Source organism: Corvus moneduloides, chromosome 19 (assembly GCF_009650955.1).
Source record: "Corvus moneduloides isolate bCorMon1 chromosome 19, bCorMon1.pri, whole genome shotgun sequence".
Lineage (NCBI taxonomy): Eukaryota > Metazoa > Chordata > Aves > Passeriformes > Corvidae > Corvus > Corvus moneduloides.
This window is the reverse complement of record NC_045494.1, coordinates 9,307,213-9,329,802: the sequence shown is the minus strand read 5'-3', so window position 1 is coordinate 9,329,802 and position 22,590 is coordinate 9,307,213. Positions and strand designations below refer to the sequence as shown.

General features: G+C 42.4%; 1 protein-coding gene across 1 annotated transcript in view; it reads right to left on the bottom strand.

Moving 5' to 3' along the window:
* FOXK2 (forkhead box K2) overlaps positions 1 to 20,202 on the bottom strand; it is a 46,670-nt gene extending 26,468 nt beyond the window's left edge. The window contains exon 1 of the mRNA XM_032129336.1: positions 19,688 to 20,202. Within this exon, the coding sequence (XP_031985227.1) occupies positions 19,688 to 20,187 (500 nt within the window). The 5' untranslated portion in view covers positions 20,188 to 20,202. The remainder of the gene's footprint in view (positions 1 to 19,687) is intronic.
* Positions 20,203 to 22,590: the final 2,388 nt, after the last annotated feature.

Sequence of the window (22,590 nt, the reverse complement as noted above, 5' to 3'; positions counted from 1 at the left end):
ACTATTCAGCCTGGGTTTACTCTAACTGCATTCCTGCAGCCAGGGTTGGAATCCACAATGACCAGATCAATCCCACACAACAAAGAACCTGCGATGGAGGGTGATGACAAAAGCATCTCGTTAGGTTGTGTGAACCAAACCCAATCTGAGGTTTTCTGAGAATAAACCAACCATGTCTTGACAGCAGTTTCTTTTGGTCTAGTTTCAAATTCCAACCTTTTTTTTATTATTATTTTGTGATTTAGTTCTTCCAGATCATAGAATTTTCTAAAAACAGAGTATCTAAAAGGAAATAAACGGTCCTGGTACATAATACATTGTTTCACTCTACTTTAGGCTCTGGTCATTCTGCGAGACATGCCAGAGCCAAAGCAACCTTGGAGGCAGTAACTGACACAGTATCAGTTAAAGACTTCCAGGATAAAAATTAATATTGAGTGACTCTTCCTCTTGAGCACACAAATTGATGGAGTTAAGTTTATAAAATGGTTGAAATGCTGAAAAAAGCAAGCTGCAATCACCTCCAGAGAGGTTCTTGGACAGAGGAAGATCCTGCCAAGCTGCTCAAACAATTAAACTTCCCTGGATGAGAAGAAATTTGCAAAGCTTTCCTACACAGAGAGCAAGGTGTCTTACTTCCACCCTCCCTGGAAAAGCAAGTGACATTTGTCCAAGTCAGGCTTCCCCAGTTTACTAACTGAGCACCTTCCTTCAATGGAACTGTCAAAACAGTCATATAACAAAAAATCCTCCAAATTATCAATTATAAACTCCCCACACATCTGTAAGCTGGACCTTCACTCTAGCAGAATACCATTTGCTGTTAAAATTACATTTCTATCATGGACAAATATTGATTGCTACAAATTCATACATTTTTGTAGTGAAATTCCAGTGCAGCACTGCATGTTTAACAATTTCGGCAGCCATAGGATTAGTTCAAAATTCCACTGCAGAACCTACTTTGTCTGGCAAAGCTGAGGAGATGCAAATGAGATCAATGCATATGCTGCTGCACAAAGAGAACTGCAAACACTAATTTTCGCAGCACTTAAATTAACATGTTTCCATTTACACATAAGAACCAACTGATATTTGAAAGACTTGGATTTTCAGAAAGATGTGCTGTGGTGGAATGAAATGTTAATCCCTAGTTACAGAAAGTGTTTCCTAATTTCCTGTATGTGTACAGGCATTGTACTACACTTCTGTCAATAAGGACAAAATTTGTATGCTGAGAGTATGTATTTTTTTCAATCCCTATGTCAGTACAGGAAGCACCACAAAAAAAGTGGCATTTACCATAATAACCAAGGTGGCCCCAAAGTTAAACTTATCATAAATACAGAGGTAGCAGCAAATACTACTAAAGATCTGTAGTCCATTTCCCTTGTTTTAATTCATACACCCAATTATTTTATGATCTTAGAAATAGCCATCTGGAAAAGTAAAAGACTAATATTCTAAATCCTATTAAGAAAAAGCAAAGCAGAAATGGAGATGATAACTAAAATATGAATTAAGAGACATTTTAACAATTCTGGAGGGCATGACCATGGCCTTTCCCAGAACTCCAATAGCATGCACACCTTTGCAGTATACAACAATGTGCAAGTTTTAAGTCAGAAAAGCTAAAAACTAAGATATCAGACACCTTAGATGAATAAAACCAGTCTGTATAAACCTACATTTTTTCAACATCCTTTCTCAAAATAAGAAATAATCAGGATTTTTTTACAAGTTGCTCATTAAATGTTAACTTTAACGCACAAGTTTGCTTGTTTTTTAGAGTCAAAAAGGTGCATTAGATATTTTTAAACTATCACTCCTTTAATCATCACCAGGAATCACATCAGGAAGACCTTATGAGCACTAATTAGTTCATTTATAAATTCTATCTTTCACTCAGGTTTTCTCAGGAGAGTGAGCAAAAACCAGTCAGTTTATATGAAAGCGCTAGCAGAATTAGTGACTTTTCCCCAAGAACTGCAAAGGTAACAAGACAGGACACCTCCACCTGATGCAGAGAGCTTGAAAGACAACGTGAAACCTTGAATTCTTCATAACTGTTCAGAAAACAAAACACAAAGTTTAACAGAGACTACAGAAACCGGTTATCAAATATCTGTGTTTGAAGATATGTCTGTGGTGAAGCGCAAAACGAGAACCATCAACCACACAAACAGTTTGGACTAAAAATAGCACCAGCACAGCTTTGTTGCTCTTCCAGTCCAACTTCATTGTCCACAGTGGTCTCCTTTCTTTTTCTTACTCCAAGGTTTGTGGATCACATCTGTGACCGTGAACTCACGACCAGAATCACTAAGGATCCATCCTGCCTGGGGAGTGGGCGGCCAGGGACACCTCAGCTTGTTAAACCCCTCAGTGATAAAACTGACTAAACCAGCACCAACTGACCAGCAAAACAATGCTTTTCAAGATGAAAATAGTATTCTTTGGGGCTAATGTGAGTACCTGCCCATGAGGGATCTAGTGGTGCCAGAGCCAGCATAAGGAGGCAGCTAGACCCTGCAGACAGGATCAGGGATCACAAAGAGTAAGGCCTTCCAAGAGGAGACAGCTTTCACACTGGCCCACCTTTAACATCTTTATCTGTGATCTGGTCAAGGGGACTGAGGGCACCCTCAGTCATTCTGCAGATGATGCCAAGCTGGGTGGGAATGCTGGAGGGCAGGAAGGCTCTGCTGGGGGATCTGGAGCCATGTGCTGAGAACAATGGTTGTGAGGTTTAACCAGGCCAGGTGCTGGGTCCTCACTTGGGTCACAACAGGCCCTGCAGGCTGGGGCACAGTGGCTGGGAAGTTCCTGGGGGAAAAGGGCCTGGGGTGCTGGTCAACAGCAGCTGAACACGAGCCCAGGTGGCCAAGAAGGCCAATGGCACTCGGCCTGTACCAGCCACGGTGTGGCCACAGGACCAGGGCAGTATCCGTCCCCTCTGCTGGGCACTGCTGAGGCCCCACCTCAAATCCTGTGACCAGTTTTGGGCTCCTCTCTACAAGAAAGACATTGTGGGGCTGAAGTGTGTCCAGGGAAAGGAATAGAACTGAAGAAGGGGCTGGAGCCCCAAGAGCAGCTGAGGGAGCTGGGGGGGGCTCACCCTGGAGAAAAGGAGGCTCAGGGGGGAACCTCGTAACAGGAGGGTGCAGCCAGGTCAGGCTCTGCTCTCAGGGAACGAGGGACAGGACAAGAGAAAAAGGCCTCAAGCTGTGCCACGGGAGGTTTAAGTTGGATATGAGGAAAAATTTCTTCACAGAAAGGGTGGTCAGTCCCTGGCACAGGCTGCCCAGGGCAGTGGTGGAGTCACCATCCCTGGAGGGATTTAAAAGAAATGTGGTTGTGGCACTTGAGGACGTGGGTTAGTGGTAGCCTTGGCAGTGCTGGGTCAATGGTTGGACTCAATGACCTTGAAGATCATTTCCAACTAAAAAATTCTATGATTCTGTGAAATGCCAATAAAACCACTTTATCAATCTTATTAATATCTTCCCATCCGGTAATGGAAAAAGTTGCACTTCTGACTTGACAGAAAACTAATCCCAAGCCTCTCCCCTTTTCTTCCCAGGGATTGTTTTTCAGGCCCACCAGTAAACTAATCTGACTTGAGCACACAACGTGAACACCAGAGCTCACACACAGGGCAGGACAGGACAGCTCTTTCAGCCCCAACTCCCAATCAGTTTGTTTTAACTAACCTAGAAACCAAAGGGTTATTTACAGTTTATCTGCAGGTCCTGAATTTTATTGAAAGGTATGGTTAAAACAAGGAGACAGTGCTGTTTTAATGAACCTGTGCTACTGTAGAGATCTAATGTGAATGTTTAAAAAAGGCTTCTAAAAACAGGAACTGTGAGAAGGATACTTTTAATTACTGCAAATGCTTGAAAAATCAAGTTTACAGACATACTTAAAATGAGAAGCAAAAGTCTTCTGTAACAGTGTTTCCTTTAACTCAAAGCACTTTCAGGAGAAAACTGAATTTAAAAGAATAATCTATATAAAGAAGTATGCAATGCTAAGCCTGTTACCTACAGTGCACACAAATAACTACGAGATGATTCATTCTGAAAAGCTCACCAAGTCCAATTAATTTTGTGTCAAGCTTGATCCCATCCAAGAGGTAACACTCCCTAAAATGTTATGAAACACACAGTAAAGATGCAATATATTTATATGTACATTAAAGTTTTATCTACTGCTGCTCTCCAGAGCTCCCCAGCCCATCAGTCTGGGTCGGTGCTCACTCAGAGGTTTTGTACCAGAATCCACAGCACGGAGTTGCTGCAAATGAAGAGACACAAGCGGTCTGGGAACTTGAGCTGTCATCAAAAATCAGTTTAAAATGAGAAAAGGCCTATGGAGTGTCTGCTTCACATCATTTATCTAACCAAAGATGACAAGGGATGAGGGAAAAACCCTGCCATTTTACAGATGTGAAACATAACAGTAAAAAATTGACACAAAGAAGAGGTATCACAGCTAACTAATGAACATAGACCAAGTCCCAAAAGATTAAGTGTAAGGTCATTTTATCTCTCAATTACCAGCTGAAAATAATCAGACTGGTCTCCACAGTTTCAAACACACTACCACAGGAGTTACCCAGGATGGCAACCTAAGAGAATGAGCACAACAAAATAGGGGTGGGGGTGGTGGTAAACACAGCAGAGAATTTTAGAAACACAGAATCAGTAGCAAGTGCAGAAAAGAAGATTAAAAAAAACAAAAAAAAGAAACAAAAGGCTCAGTGCTTGACACTGACAGAGGGGAGAAAACCTCTCAAAAATAAACAGCTTGTAACAAAAAGTAAATAATTCATGGCCTAGGCTGAAGTGGGGGCATGTGCTGGTCATATGTTCAGCGTATGTTACTGGCACCACTCACCAGCATGTTCCATGTTGTAATAGCTTAAACATTTAAAGCTGAAATGTGCTGCCTTCAGGGACGACACGATCTGGGCAGCCCTGACGAAACACACACCACTCCACACGAACACAGGCTAATTTTGGCTCACAGGTTATTTCTCCATACTCCAAACAATGCTTTGCTTGGCACTAACTCACTTCAAGAGCTTATATTAAATATAACCAGTGGTAGCGTGAAGCAACCTTTAAAAGCAGCAGACTCAGTTTATCTAAGATTACATAAAATGACTACTGTAGTGTCTGTGGCTCCTCAAGGCCACTCTGTGCCTGGATCCAGGCTATGACTGAGTTGTACACACATTTAAACTGCTCAGCACCCTTTGAAGCTGTGCTCAGTTCCTCTGTGCATTCACCACCTCAAACACAGCAATACAGAACACGATGCCACCCGTGGCCCAGATGACAGTGAAATGCAATGGTGATGTTTTAAGACTCCAAAACACAGGGGGGGGAAAAAATCTTGATTCAGATGGAGTTCAAACATGCAACTTCAAACACCTGCTGTCTGCACCAGCCAGCTCTGCCTCCCCACTCTACAGACATTTCCACTCCTGTCAAAGTCGTACAAGAATGCTGCTTCTGCTGCTGACACATGGATCCTTTTGGGGAAGGATCACCCATCTGCTGCCCACTCCTTTCTGACCCAATCAGCCCCTTCAGCACCCAAACCAGTAGCTACTATTAGATCTATTTGCTTCCCTTTCAATACCTATCATGTAGTATTTTCATTTTTAAATCCCCCAGAGCGATTGCTCTTTCCTTTGTATTTTTGTATTAAATCATTATCTGCACAAGTCAAATCCTGTCTCCATTTAGAACACCTTTAAGAGGGTTATTCTAATGACTTAAAGATGGTGTGAACCATCACAAGTATCTAAGGTCCTTTCGGATTTAAAAATAAAAGTCTCCTCATTCAGTGAAGAACTTGATCAGCCCAGCTCCTTGCTCTGTGTCAGACACTGTCAGTATGTTCTCAGTCAGCAATTTATTTACCACAAAACATCCCTAGAAAAACACAGGACAGCTGTGTATGTTCTCTTCTTTACATCTCCTGGGGAAAATTGGAACAAGCAGCTCCCACAAAAACAAAACAGTCACAAGAAGGACAAAACTGTGCTGGTGTAACACACCCAGTAACCAATGCTTCCCCAGCCAGAGCCCAGGGATGTCCCAGCTGAAGTGCAATATCACTGCAACAGGCTCCCAACCCCCCTGGGACTTACCTATATTTATCTGAGAGTAATTAACCCTAAACTACTTAGACCTTCCAGAAAAGGAATTGAACTGGAGGAACAAGAAAACCACCGAATGCTGTAGCATCAAATGTTGTTGCAAAAAGAACAAGTTGCAGAAACTAGAGTTTTCTTGGGAATAAGGCACGTCAACACCTTTCACTAAAAGAATGGAATCAGAGGAGTATTATGAGAATTACCAAAACCACACCCTGCCTCCTCGAGCCTCCCAAACAAAGAAACCCGGACCACACATTCCTACACTGCCATCTCCCAGGTTCATTTCCACAGCAGCATGATTTCTCTTTTTTCATTTCAAAAACTGTGGAAAAGTCTGATTTTTACAACCAACATTTTTGATTAAACCACCTTACTCAGTTTCTTCTCCCTGTACTCAAAATCACACTCCCCCACACTATGGTTATTTTGTATTCTATGTAACCATGCTTTCAAGCTCTTCAGATGATGTTCAATTATTTTATGGCACACTTTCAGCCACACTGCAGCTAAAACAAAGAATGCACATCCACAAATACAAATAATCTTTCCTTCAGCTACTATTAAGCCAAAATAACTTTAAAACGTGACCCCCAAACTTAAAGCTTTTACAGAATTTTGTTTTGTCCTTCCGGCTGAGGGCTGAATTATTTATACTCAAATGCTTCTTTCACTCTTTTGCAAGGCTTGCATGCTTCTTTTCTTTAAAGGTTTCAAACCACCCAGTTTGCTGATAGCCCTAGATAAGAGTGAATAACCTCACGTAAGAATCTTGAGTACTTACTAGTCCATAGCAGACCAAACTTATTTATAGCTAAGTAGCAAGCTGGGGTTAGTGATCTCTTCCAGGCTCAACAATCTTCCAGCCTCAGAATAACCACCCCATAAAACAAGCAGGGCTATTTCACTACTGACAGGAAAGTCAACATCTGTGTACAAGGGTGTGCTGGCAGATGAGTGCTCTGGCTGCCTGCACTGCAGGAGAAAGCAAAAACCATTCATAACAGGCCAAAATTCATGAAGGAAATTTAAAATCTTCATCAGGAGTTGCTTTGAATTCAACTTTTATGTGTAAAACAGAGAAAAGTAGAAGGATCTGAGTTCTCCCAACTGTGAATGAGGTTTTTCATTTTATCTTCTGCCAGTTTAACAATTAGTGCTGATTTTTTCTATTTGAGGTAATATTCCCTATACCTATGATGCAGTTAAGGAAAAATTACTATATGAGAAAACAGCGTCTTGGGCCACCAAAAAATCTTAAAAAAAAAAAAAACAAAACAGAGAAAGAAACAAAGAAAACTGAATATTTTTAAAAGTTTAAACAGAATTCTGGCAGAATCTCAGTCCTAATGAAGTTTTGTTACAGAAAGGGTTGATATTAATAGACTAGTTGCATTTCTCAGCTTTATGGACAGACCAACACCAGGAAAAAGCTTTAAAAACAAAGGTTTGAATTTCAATTTAGGAGGATAAACAAACAACTGAACTTCTCCTGTGGTTTTTACCTATTGCATCTCTTTCCGGTGTTGCTACACGCGCCTGTCACATGAACATTTCAACTGAAACACTGTGGTTTCCAGGTCCAAAATGTCTGTGGCAATTATCAATATCTAGAAAGCTGAATGAATAATACTGTACCCAACCACAAACTGTAGAGCCCACCCTACACTTAGACTTCAGCCCTGCATTCATTTCAGAACCTGCGTTCCCAGCAGAGGGGAACCACCTCAAACTGCTGCATTTGCTCTTCCACTCAGCAATGCAGCTGCAAAAGTGGTGCCAGGATCTTGAGAGTCTCATTGAGAGTAGGGCTGCATGAGGATGCATTTCATCATTCTACCAGAATCTTACTACCCAATCTAGTAATTTTAATAAAGTTACTTCAGAATATATTGCACGCTCTTCAAAGAAGGGTTTTCATAGCATTTGAACACAAAGTTCAGTGTTTGCCTTGCAGCCCCTAATGCTACTAAAAGCAAAAATGTTCAGTAATACGAAAGGGCAGAGAGGACCAAAGTCACCAAACCCCTCTCCCTGATAATAAAAACAACCTGGGTTAGACCCACACACAAGTGCTTTGGCTGGTTTCTCCAAAATAAGTGTATGAAGTGATGATACCAACACACCACCTCAGGCAGATGAGACAGAAACACCTCTAGAATCTTATGTGAGCCTAACCCAGCCACACCCAGGACATCCACATAAAGAAAACAACTAACTCCCTTGAACACCTCTTTGCTTAATGCATTATTTACTGCTTTCATCTCTGGAAATGATAAGCAGGGTTTTGCCTGATGATCAGTTATGTAACTCACTCCTACTAACCTCTGTCAGCATCCAAGTCCACCGAACAGTGCACAGGAATGAAGGGTGATATTTGTTATCATCTGCTCCTCCTGCAAGGGATGGTTTCCGTGAAATGCTGCACCTCATTCCCCCTGGAAGAAGGCTCACAGTGAGGGCGAGCAGTCAGTTCCATCAGAGCAGGAAGCTAATGCACAGCTACTTCCAAGCCTGCTACCCAAGTGGTTTTGGAAGGCTGGATCAACTCCACTGATGGAATTACTATAATAATGTTTCCCTTCGATGGCACTCTGGATTTGCTGTCCTGCATAAAGAAGCAAAAACTCTCTCCAAACCACACCTTTGTTTGAGATGTTTCTACAACCTATCAAGCTGAGGCCCTCAAAAGACACCACAGGAAATCCAAATCACGTGTGATCTACCTGCATTGTCAACTTCAGCAGATTTATGTATTTTCTGAAAAAGTACTATCCATATATGCAGTCCCTGCAATGAAAGACATGTAAAAAAATCAGTAAAGTTTCTCCAATTACCTTCAAAATAATGCTTTTCTTTCAGGCAGTCCATAGAATGCTGCACAAACTCTAGTCACTCACCTGCCTGCCTTACAGATAGAGAAGTCTTATTTCTGAGATAAAAGGGCTTTTTTTGGGACCCACACACACTACAAACAAAACCAACACATAACATTTTGAAAAATACCATCTACCACCACTATATCCTTAATGTTCAATTTTCCCTAGAACTTGTAACTCCACTACTGCACAATATACCACCAACTGGACTAGTGACCTGTGCAGCAAAGCCTGGATTCAGGCAGGAGCCAGGGTGATTTAGTATATGGAATGCAGACCATACATTAACTCTGTCCTCTGCTACTAGATGATCTGCAGCCAAGGAACTCATACCCCTTTGTCTCTCATGTTTTCTCTGTGTATTCACATTTACAGAGAGATAAAAACAGAGATCCAGAAAGCACAGATTAACCTAAGGTATGACACCACTGAGTCACGTCAGCATCCTATCTACTTAGAACCACCTTTTTTAAAAAATTTTTTAATTTAACATATCCCTTTACCAAAAAGCATGCTGTCACAAGAACTTTTAGGATAGAAACATTTTTACATTACATTGCAAGTGCTTTTTAGTATACCAAAATTAGTTTTGGTCTTACACCGTTTTGAATCTTTTCCTTTCCATTTTTATTTCATATAGCATAACAGCTCTTATAACTGCAACTCCTTAATGTACAATTCCACAAGTCCCAGCCAGCTGACTGCTGCCCAAAGTCTGTGCAGGCCCACCACATACTTCATGCCAACTCCACTGCCTGCCAGACCTCTCCGTGAGCCACTTCAATGCAACAGCAAAGCACCCAAAAATAGCAAAAAAAGCAGACAGCAGCAGCATATGAACATCTAAACATGATGAACTTCCCAACATCTCATCATCAACATGATGAGCTCCAAGAACAGGCCATCCTGCAGCCAGGAGCACGGCAGAAAACAGGACCTTCCCTCCCATGCTCCATTACAGCAGCAGTGAAACCTTAGCTCAGATGTTCACCAAAGCACAGCCCATGTACCCAAAAAGTGAAACCCCAGATCCTTCCAAATCACATATCCCCAATTAAATATCCAAGTCAGAGACTCCTTACATTCTATAAGGCTAACAGTTGTATTGCTTCTCAGCCTCAGCTCTTAAATTTGATATGATCTTAATCTTCCATCTTTTTTCAAGCCTCCTAGCACACCCTTATACTTCACACAACTACAAACCTCAGAATATCCTGCCCATACTCTAAAACGAAACACCTTGGGCCTGTGTCCTCATTTTTCCCATGTATCACCTGAATTGTCTTCTTCCATTTTTCTAATCTGTACAGGATATGATGCTAAAATCAATCATAGAATACTCCAAGCTGGAAGGGACCCACACAGATCAGAGTCCAGCTCCTGGCCCTGCACGATGGCAACCCCAAGAATCCCACCCTGTGCCTGACAGCATTTATCCTCTTTACCCTTATTTTTACTTACTTAAATAATCGGTTTGCTCTGGTTCAAATTTGAACTTATCCCCACAGAGAATTTCATGTGAATAAATTCACCCTTCTCTAAGCCTTACTCATTTAAAAATCTTATTTCTCTGTCTCCTTCATTGCTCTGCAGGCCTTCTTCACCTGTCTAGAAAGGCCAGAAGACTGTGGAACCACCCAAGGAAGGAAATTCTTTTCTGTAAGAGCCAGCTTCCATCACTTATCCTTCCCAACTAGTTCCCTTGATGTTTACTGCACTGATTGTAACCAACAAGCTTGACTACTACAGAAGTGTATAAACTGCATGTCTAGGCCTTCTCTGCTTAAGTTATATTCTGCCTACAACACCCAAATATGTCCAGAGGACAACACAAAGTGATAAATGAAATTTTTCCTGTATTCTCAGTCTTAAAAAACAACAGAGAACATCAAAACAAACAAACAAAAGCTAGAAAACTGTGTTTATATCTTCATAAATAATCAGGCTTTTACCTTACAGGTAGTAAAACATGTATTGTACACTGTGCTAAGACACCAACATTTCAGCTATATCTTTTTGAGGAAACTGATGCTTCAAAGGAAGTTAAACTACTTTTTCCCAGCTGTGACAGGGAAAAAAGGAAGAAAAGAAGGAAGAGGGTAGGCAAAATACCTGCTCCCATACTGGAACACATCAGTGAAAATCAGAATCTCAAAGTAACTTCTATCAATACACTAATTCACTCACACCACTTCTGAATCAAAACCATGCATTTAATCTTCATTTAAGTGATTTAAAAAACTTGAATTTAAGTTCACTACAAGGTATAAAGACACTTTCCATTATACACTACCCTGATTTCTTATCAACACAAGAATTAAGCAGCTTATACCTCATAAGCTGCATCTAAGACTTACTTGAAGAACAAAAATTTTCACAGAATCACTTTATATTACACAAAAATTATCTCTAAAACAGTACAGTGTACTCCAATACAAAGACTATGACCCAGTGAACAAAAGCATCAACACCAGTGTGAGAATACTACGGGCAAGTGTAAATAAACAAATGCCCAACTGCATGTTTGATGCTTCAGAAGTAAATTTAATTTAAACCCAGGATAAATATTGACTCTTTGTTAAAACACGTAATAAAATGGTCTCCTGCTATAACCCCATGAGAGTTTATTAAAGAAGACTTGCAGAGGAAGTAAAGAAGCTTCAGCTTTACCTCTTGTAACCCTAAGCCATGATATGTCACCCAGCCATACCTGCTCTGCACCTCATCACTAGGTCTGACTACAGCAAAGGTTATTTTTTTGTTTATCAGTGGAAGACGGTGAGATAGATATCCCACCACTCTTGAAAGTAAACTATTCCAACACAGCTTAATTCAAACCTTGACAGTTTAGTTTACAGCCTCTGGTTCCACACCAGAGTGTGTGTGATCCATTAGAGAGCCTTTAGTACTCTAATTCAGCCCCAAGAAATGATCTACACCAACCCATCCACCTCACACTCCTTTTGGATAAAACAAGCATACTGAACCCCTTATGCCCCCCACTCTTTGGGACTTCTTCCAGCTTTCAATTCTTTTTAGCAACCCTCCACTTAAATCCTTGCAGTTCTACAAGATTCTTTAACACAGAACTGATTCCAGAACGATGTGAAGCTCCAGCACCCGTTGCCACTCCCCAATTTCCACACAGTCATCACATCAATGCTTTGACACATCATCTCAGAACAGGCATCTCATGATCTCTCTACAGTCATGGCTTTCACTCTACAGTTCTGCCCTGTGTACTTTTCCAAATGACAGTTTTGGGGTTTTTTTAAATTGATTCATTCTATTTTTTGCCCTCATTATTTGTGAGGACAATGTTCACAACACGGTAAATACTTATCAGTAATTGCATTTACTCCAGATCACCACACAAAATCCAGTAGTGATCAGGTATTTCTTACCACGATTTAGCACTAAGCTGCACATTATTCTAACCAGCCTGTACATTCTGAAAGTTCTGCTATTGGGAACACAGACAGTATTTTTTTCAATATGGGGTTGTAGTTACATGAAGCACTTTATATAGTTATAGCTACCCCCGTCCCCAGAGAATCCAAATGGACAAGGTGCTGAGCAGTCTGATCTAACACTGAAGTCACTTCTGCTTTCAGCAAGGCTTTGGCTGGAGCTTTCTTCTGTAATTCTTAAAGTTAAGCCTTAAACCAGCACTGAATTAAAATTAATTCCAGTCAACTTTATACCGATTTTGTTCCACTTCTTAACAGTCTGATAATGACAGGACTCCAGCTTTTTTACTTTACTGCTCTGGTTCCCCAAAAGCTCAATTCCATGGGCATCCTTATCCACAGGAGCTGCCTTGCTGAAGTCAACAGGAACGTTTGGAGGGACAGAACTGCTTGTCAATGGGCTCAGGGTTTTCATTTCATTTGGTGCACATGGACAAACACAAAAGTGCTGTGTTCGTATTAATATTCATTAAGACACTCTGAAATTCTGAATACTGAAACTTTTCCTCCCACCGGCACACACGGAGACAGTGCTTTGTCCAAGCTCCTGCTTGGCAGAACCTAAGAGGACAAAGCTGCGCGTGCAGGGGCTGCAGCAGAATCACACACACAAACGTGAAGAAACAGACTCCAAGCATGTACAGACCTTCTTCTGCCCTGTAAAAAATGATGTCAAAAAATTTGCACCAGCTCTGCAAGTGTTCACTGAGTGTAACTCACTGAAGCCTCAGCTCCCTTCAGTGACAGAACAGCAGTGAGGGAAATCTTAACTGGAGAACAGAACATTTATTTCCTATACCATCCAACATGGAATAGCTGCAGAATAAATATGGTTCCTCCCCTCTGACTGCTTTATCTAGGTCAAAAAACTCCTTAAAGGCAGGAAGTCACAGGAAACAAATGTCACTACACATCAACTTTTTATCATGAAAACAAGCAAGGCAGCAGATAAACCCACCACCTTCCCAGTATTTCAGCACAGACAGCAGCTTATTAGTGAACTGTTGTGAAAACTCCTTATAACTGCAAAAGCCATGGCCTCACACCACACGACAAATCCATGATTTCCTTTGAAATTGTATTTTTTCCTGTATTTTACATAATTTTATATAAGTTAATGGGACTTGAGATGTCTTGACGAGTTGCTGCATTCATTGAAAAATACAGCAAATGAGAAGCATAATCTTATTTTGGATAGCTCAGGCATGACTGCAAAAAAATCTTTTGCTTTGTCCATGACAATTGCACATGCTCAAAAAAATAAAAAGAAAAACCCAAGAGCAGCAGAACTCCTCCACAGCAGAATTATTCTCTAAAACACATCTACCTTCATGAAGGAGTATTTATAAGACAGTGTCCTTACCTAACTATAAGCAAATCAATAATACATGTTTATTTTGAAAAGCCATGGTGGAAGATTAACATATTTTCTTTATTAGCTCATTTAACTTACTACTTTTGCTATTGATTAAGTGTATCATACTACTCAAACATGGCACCTTGGTATTTTGATTTAATCAATGCAAAGAATGATTTAATTTGCATATCTCCTACCTCATTATTATAACTGAAGTAAGAATCTCAAAACTCTCTTTCAACTGCAGATTCTTGGAACAGACAGTTTTAATACTGACTTTGCACCTTTCTTCCAAAATTACACTAATCTTGCTTCTATCATAGAACTGGAACTTTACAGACGATAAAGAACTACAAAGATGATTTTCCAGTTTGTAGTATTTCATAAAACTACACAAAGAATGTACCTACTCCTGTAGCTAACTACAGATGTAAGAACATTTGTAAGATCAGTAAAACTGTAGAATTGGGTAAGGACATTTCATATACATATCAATCATACCAACAGAAAAATCATATCGCATGTGAATTAATCCAAATATAAACTGTTTAAGCTTTACCTCAATCACCTGATTGGTGTCTGACAATTTGCAACACTGCTTTATTAACAACAACAAAAGAAATCACTCAGAAGGTGTGCGTAATTGAGAGGCAAATATGAAAAAAAAGAGATGACAGAAACAACTGTAAAACAAATTATTACTATAGAAACTTCCCGCTCATCTCTATTTTCATTTCAAATCATATGTGCTCTACCTTCGTCCTCCCACGCTCCTTTTCAATCAGATCTGCTTAAGTGAGAACACTACTTCTACTGAGCTTGACATTTGCAAATCCTACTTTAAAGTAGCCAAAAACCCACCTATAAACACAGCCCTGTTGACCTTATTAGTCACTATGGCACAGGATCAGTGTCTGCCAGAGACAGTAAATAAAAGTTTCTGGAGTCTGATTCTGTCAAGTCACAGCCAAGTCCAATGTTCCCTAGTTTTATGCTCTGAGGTAATTTGTAATAGATAGTTTTAATACAGCCAGTATGGAGCTCCAAAATACACCTCTGAACACAAATCAAGCACGAGGTTTCCCGAACATTTCGGGCAGCTGTCGCCCTCACGAGCCACTGTCTCTGTCAAGAGTGGTGTCAAGGAAGGGAGAAAGCAGGTGCCCACATGGCCTGAGGGACTTACAACACTCTGTAAGTACAGACTGCAAGAATATATTAACACAAATTCCTTGAAAAATGTGGTTTTTTGATTGCTTAAAATATCTAACTGTTCTATTCATAAGAAAACCTTTAGAACATAAACCATAATCCAAAACCAAGCAATGCACATTCTTCCTCAGCTACCAAGGAACACTACCCAAAGAAGTGTTATGATCCTTTCACCTCCACTGTGAAGCCAAACTGCAGATGTTTCCAGCGAGAAATTTACATGGAGCACATGTGCAGTCACAGCTCCAACAACAGACATCACAACTTCACACATAATTTAAGTAACTGCAATTAGATGACAGAAGAAAGTGCACTGATAAATTTGAGGCTCTTTACAATCTGTTGCACAGTTTCCTGGGCAGTTTACACTGAACATAATTAACTTTTCCAAAGAATTTACTCAGGGAATAGATACATTTGATGCTTGTTCAGAATCGACCAACTTTCATCAGCAGGAAAACTTCTACTGCTTAAAGGCAGCAATAACCCCAGTCCGTAGCTCCAGACTACAAGACCAAACTAAAACTATTGGTTCAGTCCTCTGCATTACGAGGAGGAAAAGCAAGAGAATACAAACAAATAAAATTATAGTTCTCAGCTATATAGGCTTGACTTAGGATTAGTCAGTAAACGTTACGCTAAAGTAAAATGCACTTGATGTCATTTACTGTAAGAGCACCCACACTTAGTAATGTAAAGAAGTCTGCAGAATGAATGACAGAATGGGAGAGTTATTTACCGTCTCTTACTATAAAAGAGCTTCAGTTGGATCAAATGAAATTACCAGGCGTCAGGTTCAAAAAACTCAGCAAAAAGAGATATTTTTCCCAACACGGGCTCCAATTACATTGCAGAATTCACTACCCAAAGACACTGCAGATAGAAAAGGTTTACCCAAACTCAACAACTAAAAATAAGGAGCGAAAAAATGCAAGCAGTAAATTATTTTAACTCAACAAGACTTAAACTCTGACTTTGGATCCAAAACAAAAACCAAGGGAAACACAACCATTTGTCTTAATCCATTTTTATGCTCCTTCCTGGGCATCTGCTACTGGCCACTCCTGAAGGCAGGTCATGGACTAAATGCATCTCTGCTCTGACTTAAAAACGCTGTTCCTATGTTCATGGTATCTTGTTTATGAATCACAAATCTGCTTCCAGAAAAGCAAAACCAAAAGTGGTGACTAAAACACAAAATCTACGGGTTTGTCAAAATGAGTAAGACACTGCCCCAGAACAGTCAAGCCCAAGATGTCAGGATTTCTGTGAATTCAAAGGCCGATACACAAAGCACATCCAAGAAACCCCAAAATCAAAACAAAACAAAAGCACTCCTTCAGAGCAAAGTTCTACCCAGAAGTCTGTCTGTTTTTCCAGCTGTATCAGTTACATCTGTCTGGAATCCTGCCTCTCCAAAAGCTGTACACAACAGCTCCAGCAACAAGCGCTGCTCTGCACAGCACAAAAGGTATTTTTCCAGCCAAGTACCTCAAAAGCAAATATTGATGTTATGATTTACCTAGCAATATATCCAATCAATGCTTTCACTGAAGGCAGGAGAAATTCCACAAGCAGCAAATGAAACCAATTAAAAAACATGAACTTTACGAACCGGAGAGGGACAGCCTGTGCATCTCAAAGGTAGCTGCAGAAGAATAATTGCACTGCTTTGATCTGGGTGTCTTGAGCAGGAGCCTCTGAAACCTCTTTCATCCCACGTGTGCCATGACATTGACAGGAGAGCTCCTTGCTGGACACACTCAAAAATGGCTCTTTTCTCCCCACCCCCACTTGATTCATCTCATAAGACGACAGCTGGTTTGTACATACACAAGTAGGGATGGGAGTCTGTCAAGAACTGCAAAAACAAAAACACACTTCCCACTGCTATTACCTCCTGCTTGATAACTTCAACATTTGAATTGCCAGTGAGGCTTCCAGGGAAGCATTAAAAATAGCAACCAGAACACTTATCTTAATGCACAGTAATTCCATGTTTCATGACATTTCTATCTGTAGAAAAAATATGCCTTTATTACAGGTAAGTGTATACTCTAACATTAATAATTTAATTTCCCCAGATGTTTAAAATGTGTGTTTTGCAGGAGACTACCAAGGTGTATTTCTGTTTTTTCCTTCCAAAACCAGGGAGTTCAGCAACATTATTAATGCAGTCATACTTAAACACTGTGCTGAAACAAAAAAAAAAAAAGACCCAAGGACATTTGAACTACATACAATTGTTAGTGACAAGTAAATAAGACATTTCAAGTCTGTAAGAGTTTTGTACTTGGCACCTTTGTAAGTCACTATTAAATAGACAAAACAGAGATGGACCCTCCATTCTTGGTTTGCAGGATCACTTAAAAACAAACAGAAGGAACAGGCCACCCTGAGTTTTTGAAACTTCACCTGCCATTAAAATTTCCGATGATTGTGTAGTCATAGGCAAAGCATATTTATTACTGGCAACAGAGTAGGATTAAACAACAACAAAAATAGATCTGGTGATTACTTGAGCTGGAGGCTGGCAATCATCAATCTTGAGCTCACACCAAAACTACTCACTTTCCCACGACATTTCAACTGTTAATTAATGTTTACATTATACTGAAGTAAGTAAGTTTGATTCTTAAAATCCAGGAGACCACCTTCAGTGTGACCAGTTAAAATCTACAACAAAACTCAAGAACAGGACTACAAACAATATTAACCATCAGCAATTCACAGTAAGGACTTCCTAGGAACAGACAGTACTTTGAATTTGCCTGAAGACTACTGTTTAAAAAAAAAAAAAAGCTTTGCAAATAATGAAACTACTATTTCCCCATTCAACCCCAGTAAGACTTGTGTTTTAGAAACAGGTTTATTTTTACAAAAGCAACAAAGTAGCATTTGCTCTTAATCATCAGTGTAACTCTGACACTGTAGACTCTTCCGGCCCTCCGAGGTGGTGCTCACCCCCCTGCATGGTGACTCCAGCCCCGGGCCAGGGGCACCTTTTATTTACTAGCCAGGATGGCTAGTAAACACACCTACAATTTGTAACCAGGACATAACCATTTCCACCAGCTCACTGCAAACTGAAGGCTGTGTATGCACAGCCCAAGGAATGGTGTCACCTCTGAACACAGCCCGACTCGAGCAAATGCCAGTTCCTGCACCACCACCACCACCCACGTTCACTGGTGAAGAAATTTTAACTACACACAACTTTTCATCACTGTTCAATAAAAAAAGTGAGACAAAAAATCCTTCTGAATCTTCTTTCCACTTGAAAAGCGACACTGATGGAAAGAACTAGAATAAATTACAAATCAGTGGACAGCATGAAGAAGAAGTACTTCTTTTTTCCCTCAGGTCTTAAGCATTTAACAGAATGTTACTGACTTAATTACTCCAACTAATTGTAGACTGTTTGAAATCAGCACAGATCATGTACAATTGTGCTTACAATTAATATATTATACCATAGTACTTACAAAGAAAAAAAGTATTTGATCTACATTTCATATAACCACATGCCAAATAATTATTAACATTAAAAACAGAAAGCAAAAATAGAAGTGACAGTTAAAGGTCAAACAAGTCCTCCGACTATATTCAGGATTATACAACTCTCTACACACACTGGCACTGTTAAAGCCCTTCAGAATGAGCATTTCCTAGAAAGCAGCAAGGTAAGACAATTTGATTTTCACAGAGAAACCAGGTGGGAAAACTAACATTAGGCAGACACAGGAGAAAATATACAGCATCAATGTCCTAAACACAGTTTAAAAGCTCATAGGGCATTAAGGCTGTGTCACTGATAGTATGTGCTTTATAAAGGTACAGCACTCGTAACGTTTTAGGTATTTCTTAGTCAAGGCAGCTAAAATACACTAAACCAAAACACTTTCACTTTTCCTACATGTGACTCCTCAGAGCACAGATCATTTATTTACAGTTCAACACATCCTTAAATGTCGTGGGCAGGCCTCACGTATTGCCCTAGAAAATCATTTTGCACAGACAGTTAATGTTTGGTAATGGCAAAGGAATGTATTACCGTTTAAAACCTCTTAAAACATTTGTTGTCACGTAACGAAAACATTTTAAAACGCTAAGGCCAGCAGAAGCATTTCACGTGGATGATTCCGTTTACCCATAAGAATAAACGTTAAAATTAGGCAAAGCAGCAGAAACTACCACCAAAACCCAAACAACCCCCAGAGCACCGAGGGAGAACAACCCCCCAGTTCTGCCAAAGCACCGAGGGGGCTACAGGATTCCCCCAGCGCTAATCCTCAACCCAGACACCCCCAGACCCGTGAAGAACCGCCCGGCTGGTTTCCTCTGACACCCGTAAACAGGACCCGGGGTGTACCCGGTTCTGTTCGCCAGCGCCGGGGCCGCTCCAGCCCGCACCGGGCGCTCCGTGCGGGGCTGCGGCGGGGCGGGCGTGCGGGGGAAGGACACGGCGGAGGGCACGGCGGCGGTGCCGGGCGGTGCCGGAGGAGGCGCGGGCAGGACGGGCCCGCTCCCGCCTGTCACACGCCATGTGCACCCGCGGCCTCCGGCGGGCCCCGGAGCGCCGGCCCCGCGTACTCACACTCGCGGCAGCTGCAGCGGCGGCGCCCCGCGCCGCTGGAACACGCCGTCCACGAACACGCCGTTCTTGCCGAGGCAGCGCAGGTAGAAGTCGCCCCCCGCTCCGCCCGAGGGGTCCCCCTGCGGCGGGGGCGGCGGCCCGTCCGCGCCGGCCGGCGGCGGCGGGGGCGCGGCGGTGAAGATCTCGAGGTGGCGGCGGGAGATGAAGCTGGAGTGGCCCATGCTCACGTCCACCGAGCCCTGCGACGAGTTACGGCCGATGGTCACCGAGCGCTTCTTCATGAGGTACTCGAACTCCCGGCCCTCGAGCCGCGCCACGGCCGCGGCCGCCGCCGCCGCCGCCGCCGCCATCTTAGCGAGGGACGAGCGAGGCGCGGCCCCGCCCGCACCGGCCCCGCGCCGGCCCCGCACACAGCAGGGAACGGGGCCGCGCACCCGGCCCTGACGCAGCCACGCGGTGACTGACAGCGCGCGGGGCCAATGCGCGGCCCGCACGCCCATGGGCCTACGGCGGCGCGGCCAATGGCGAGCGGCGCCGGCCCCGCACGTCCGAGGATCGGCGCACGAGCGCAGGGGCGCGGCCCGGAAAACGCGGAGCGGAGCCGCGCGCGGGGAGCGGGGCGGAGCTCCCCCGGCAGCACCTCCCGGCCGCCGGCTGGGAGAGAAGGGAAAGCGCGGAGCTGGCCCCCGGACAGCCGCCCCTGCCGGCCATCGCCCCCCGCACTCCCTTCCCTCCCTCTCGGCCACCTGCGCAAGGCCGCTGGCAGCCGCCCGCGGGGACCCGGGCCCCGCACCTGCCCTCCGCCAGCAGCGCCCTTAGGAACTGCAGCGGGCGGGGGGGAGAGGGGGAAGAATCGAGAATGAATTAAATACTAGTAGACAAATAGTGCTAGAGAGTGAGCAAGAGCCACTACGAGAGTGCTGGGTAACTGCTCCAATTTAGCCTCAAAATACCATAATATTAACAAATAATAATAAAAAATCAAGATAAAACTGTAAGTTTGATCCCTCATACACATCTGACAGCCTTTTGAGGGTCAGGTTAAAGCCAAAGGTAACTCCCCATTGTCAGAGTTTTGTAACATCCATGGAAAATCGGTTTAGCGCTTCAAATGTACAAGTTCCAGGTAAGCCAGGCTGTATTTGTGCACGCAGCTCGGCTCAGTCCCAGTTTTCTCAGAGGAGCTAGGGCACAAGAAGTGAGCGAGTGACCTGACACGAACACCCAGACAGCCGAGTGCTGAGTGTCACTGCTCCAAGGGCACAGCACGCAGGAGGGGATGGCACAGGTAACAGCATGGAAACACTAAGCGAGAGTCCACAGCACTGGGTTTGACTTGAAAATGTCACAGGCTACCAAAAAGATGGCATTAATTGTACACAGTTTGTCAAATACAGCATCTGCAATGAAAATGTTTTACCTGATCCAAATACTCATTGTTACAGGGACTGTCAAAACTGAAAAGTAAATAGTTAAACACTCTTGGCTATAAACTGCAAAGAGGGTGCTAAAATGTATTTGTGCCTATATATCAACATAAGCACTGCAAACATGTCACCATAACAGCTCCATAACCTCACCATGGTTTGCTGAGAACAGGGTTGTGCTGTTGTTTATTTGCATTTTTTACAGGAGTGAAGCTCACTGTTACTTATTAATAAAAATAATTGCCCAGAGAAGCTGTAGCTGCCCCATCTCTGGATGTATTCAAGGCCAGGTTGGACGGGGCTTCCAGCAGCCTGGTCTGGTGGAAGGTGTCCCTGCCCATGGCAGGGGGTGGGAATGAGATGTGCTTCAAGGAGCCTTCCAACCCAAACCATTCTGTGAATTCAGAAGACATTAAACATTTTTACACTTCGGACAAAAACCAGTCAACCTGCTAACAAACATCCAGCAGTAAAGTTGAAATTGAAACTTTTGGGTTTGCACATCTGAGTCAACAGACCTTCAACTGTAGAACTATTTTGTGAATGCTTAGGAACAGAACACCGTACCTGCTACCTGCAAAGTGATGGCAAACCTTAGTTTTACCCTTAGGATTGTGTCAGCACTTCTTACAGGCAGCTACAACATAATTCCATACTGGTTCAGTCCATTTATACAATCTCATATGCACAGCAGATGCAGTAAAATATAGCAACAGTTTAGAGCTTTGGTTTCTTTTACAGAAAACTTTAGTGAAATCTTGCCCACACTTTGGTATTTAGAATCAGACTTTCTTCTATACCAACATATGTTTGGCACAGAAAATGTGGAGCATCAGAGAGCCAGTTATGACTCCCTGATTCTCAGCTTGTTTTTATCCCTTGGCTCTGCTGGCTACAGAAATGTTGTGCCTGCTTTGCTAACAATTGGTCTGGGATCCTGAGGGCCCTGCTGGCTGGAATTACCCGTGGATTTCCATCTCCCAACACACCCCATGCCTGCAGAGAGAGAAAACCAGCAGAACGAGAGAGAAGCCAGGTGAATTTCCATCAGGCCAGCAGCACTTTTCACCACCCTTATGGTTGCTCAGTTTGCAGAAGTTAAAGGCACTGCTGCTACTTTAACATTTTCTGTTATGTGAATCAGCTTTCTTAATTTGTATTAATTCATTAATAACATGCAGTACTGAATTCACACAGCTGATACAATTCCTGTCCTGTTCATACAGAACAGCACAGAGAACACAGCCATTGACACGGAATGCTGAAGTTTTGCAATCTGTCTGCACTGAAATTTCTTTTCAAGGGTCCCACCATCACTAAGCTGCTCTGTGAAAAGGAACTGAACACCAGTAGAAGGTCTGTTTGCTTTTGCATGACCAGCACTGCAGAGCAAACACCCGATCCCATTGTCAGAAGCTCCATTCATTTCAAGAGGGGGGCTGAGATCTTTCTGCCCATGTTTTTCTAAATTGGTAC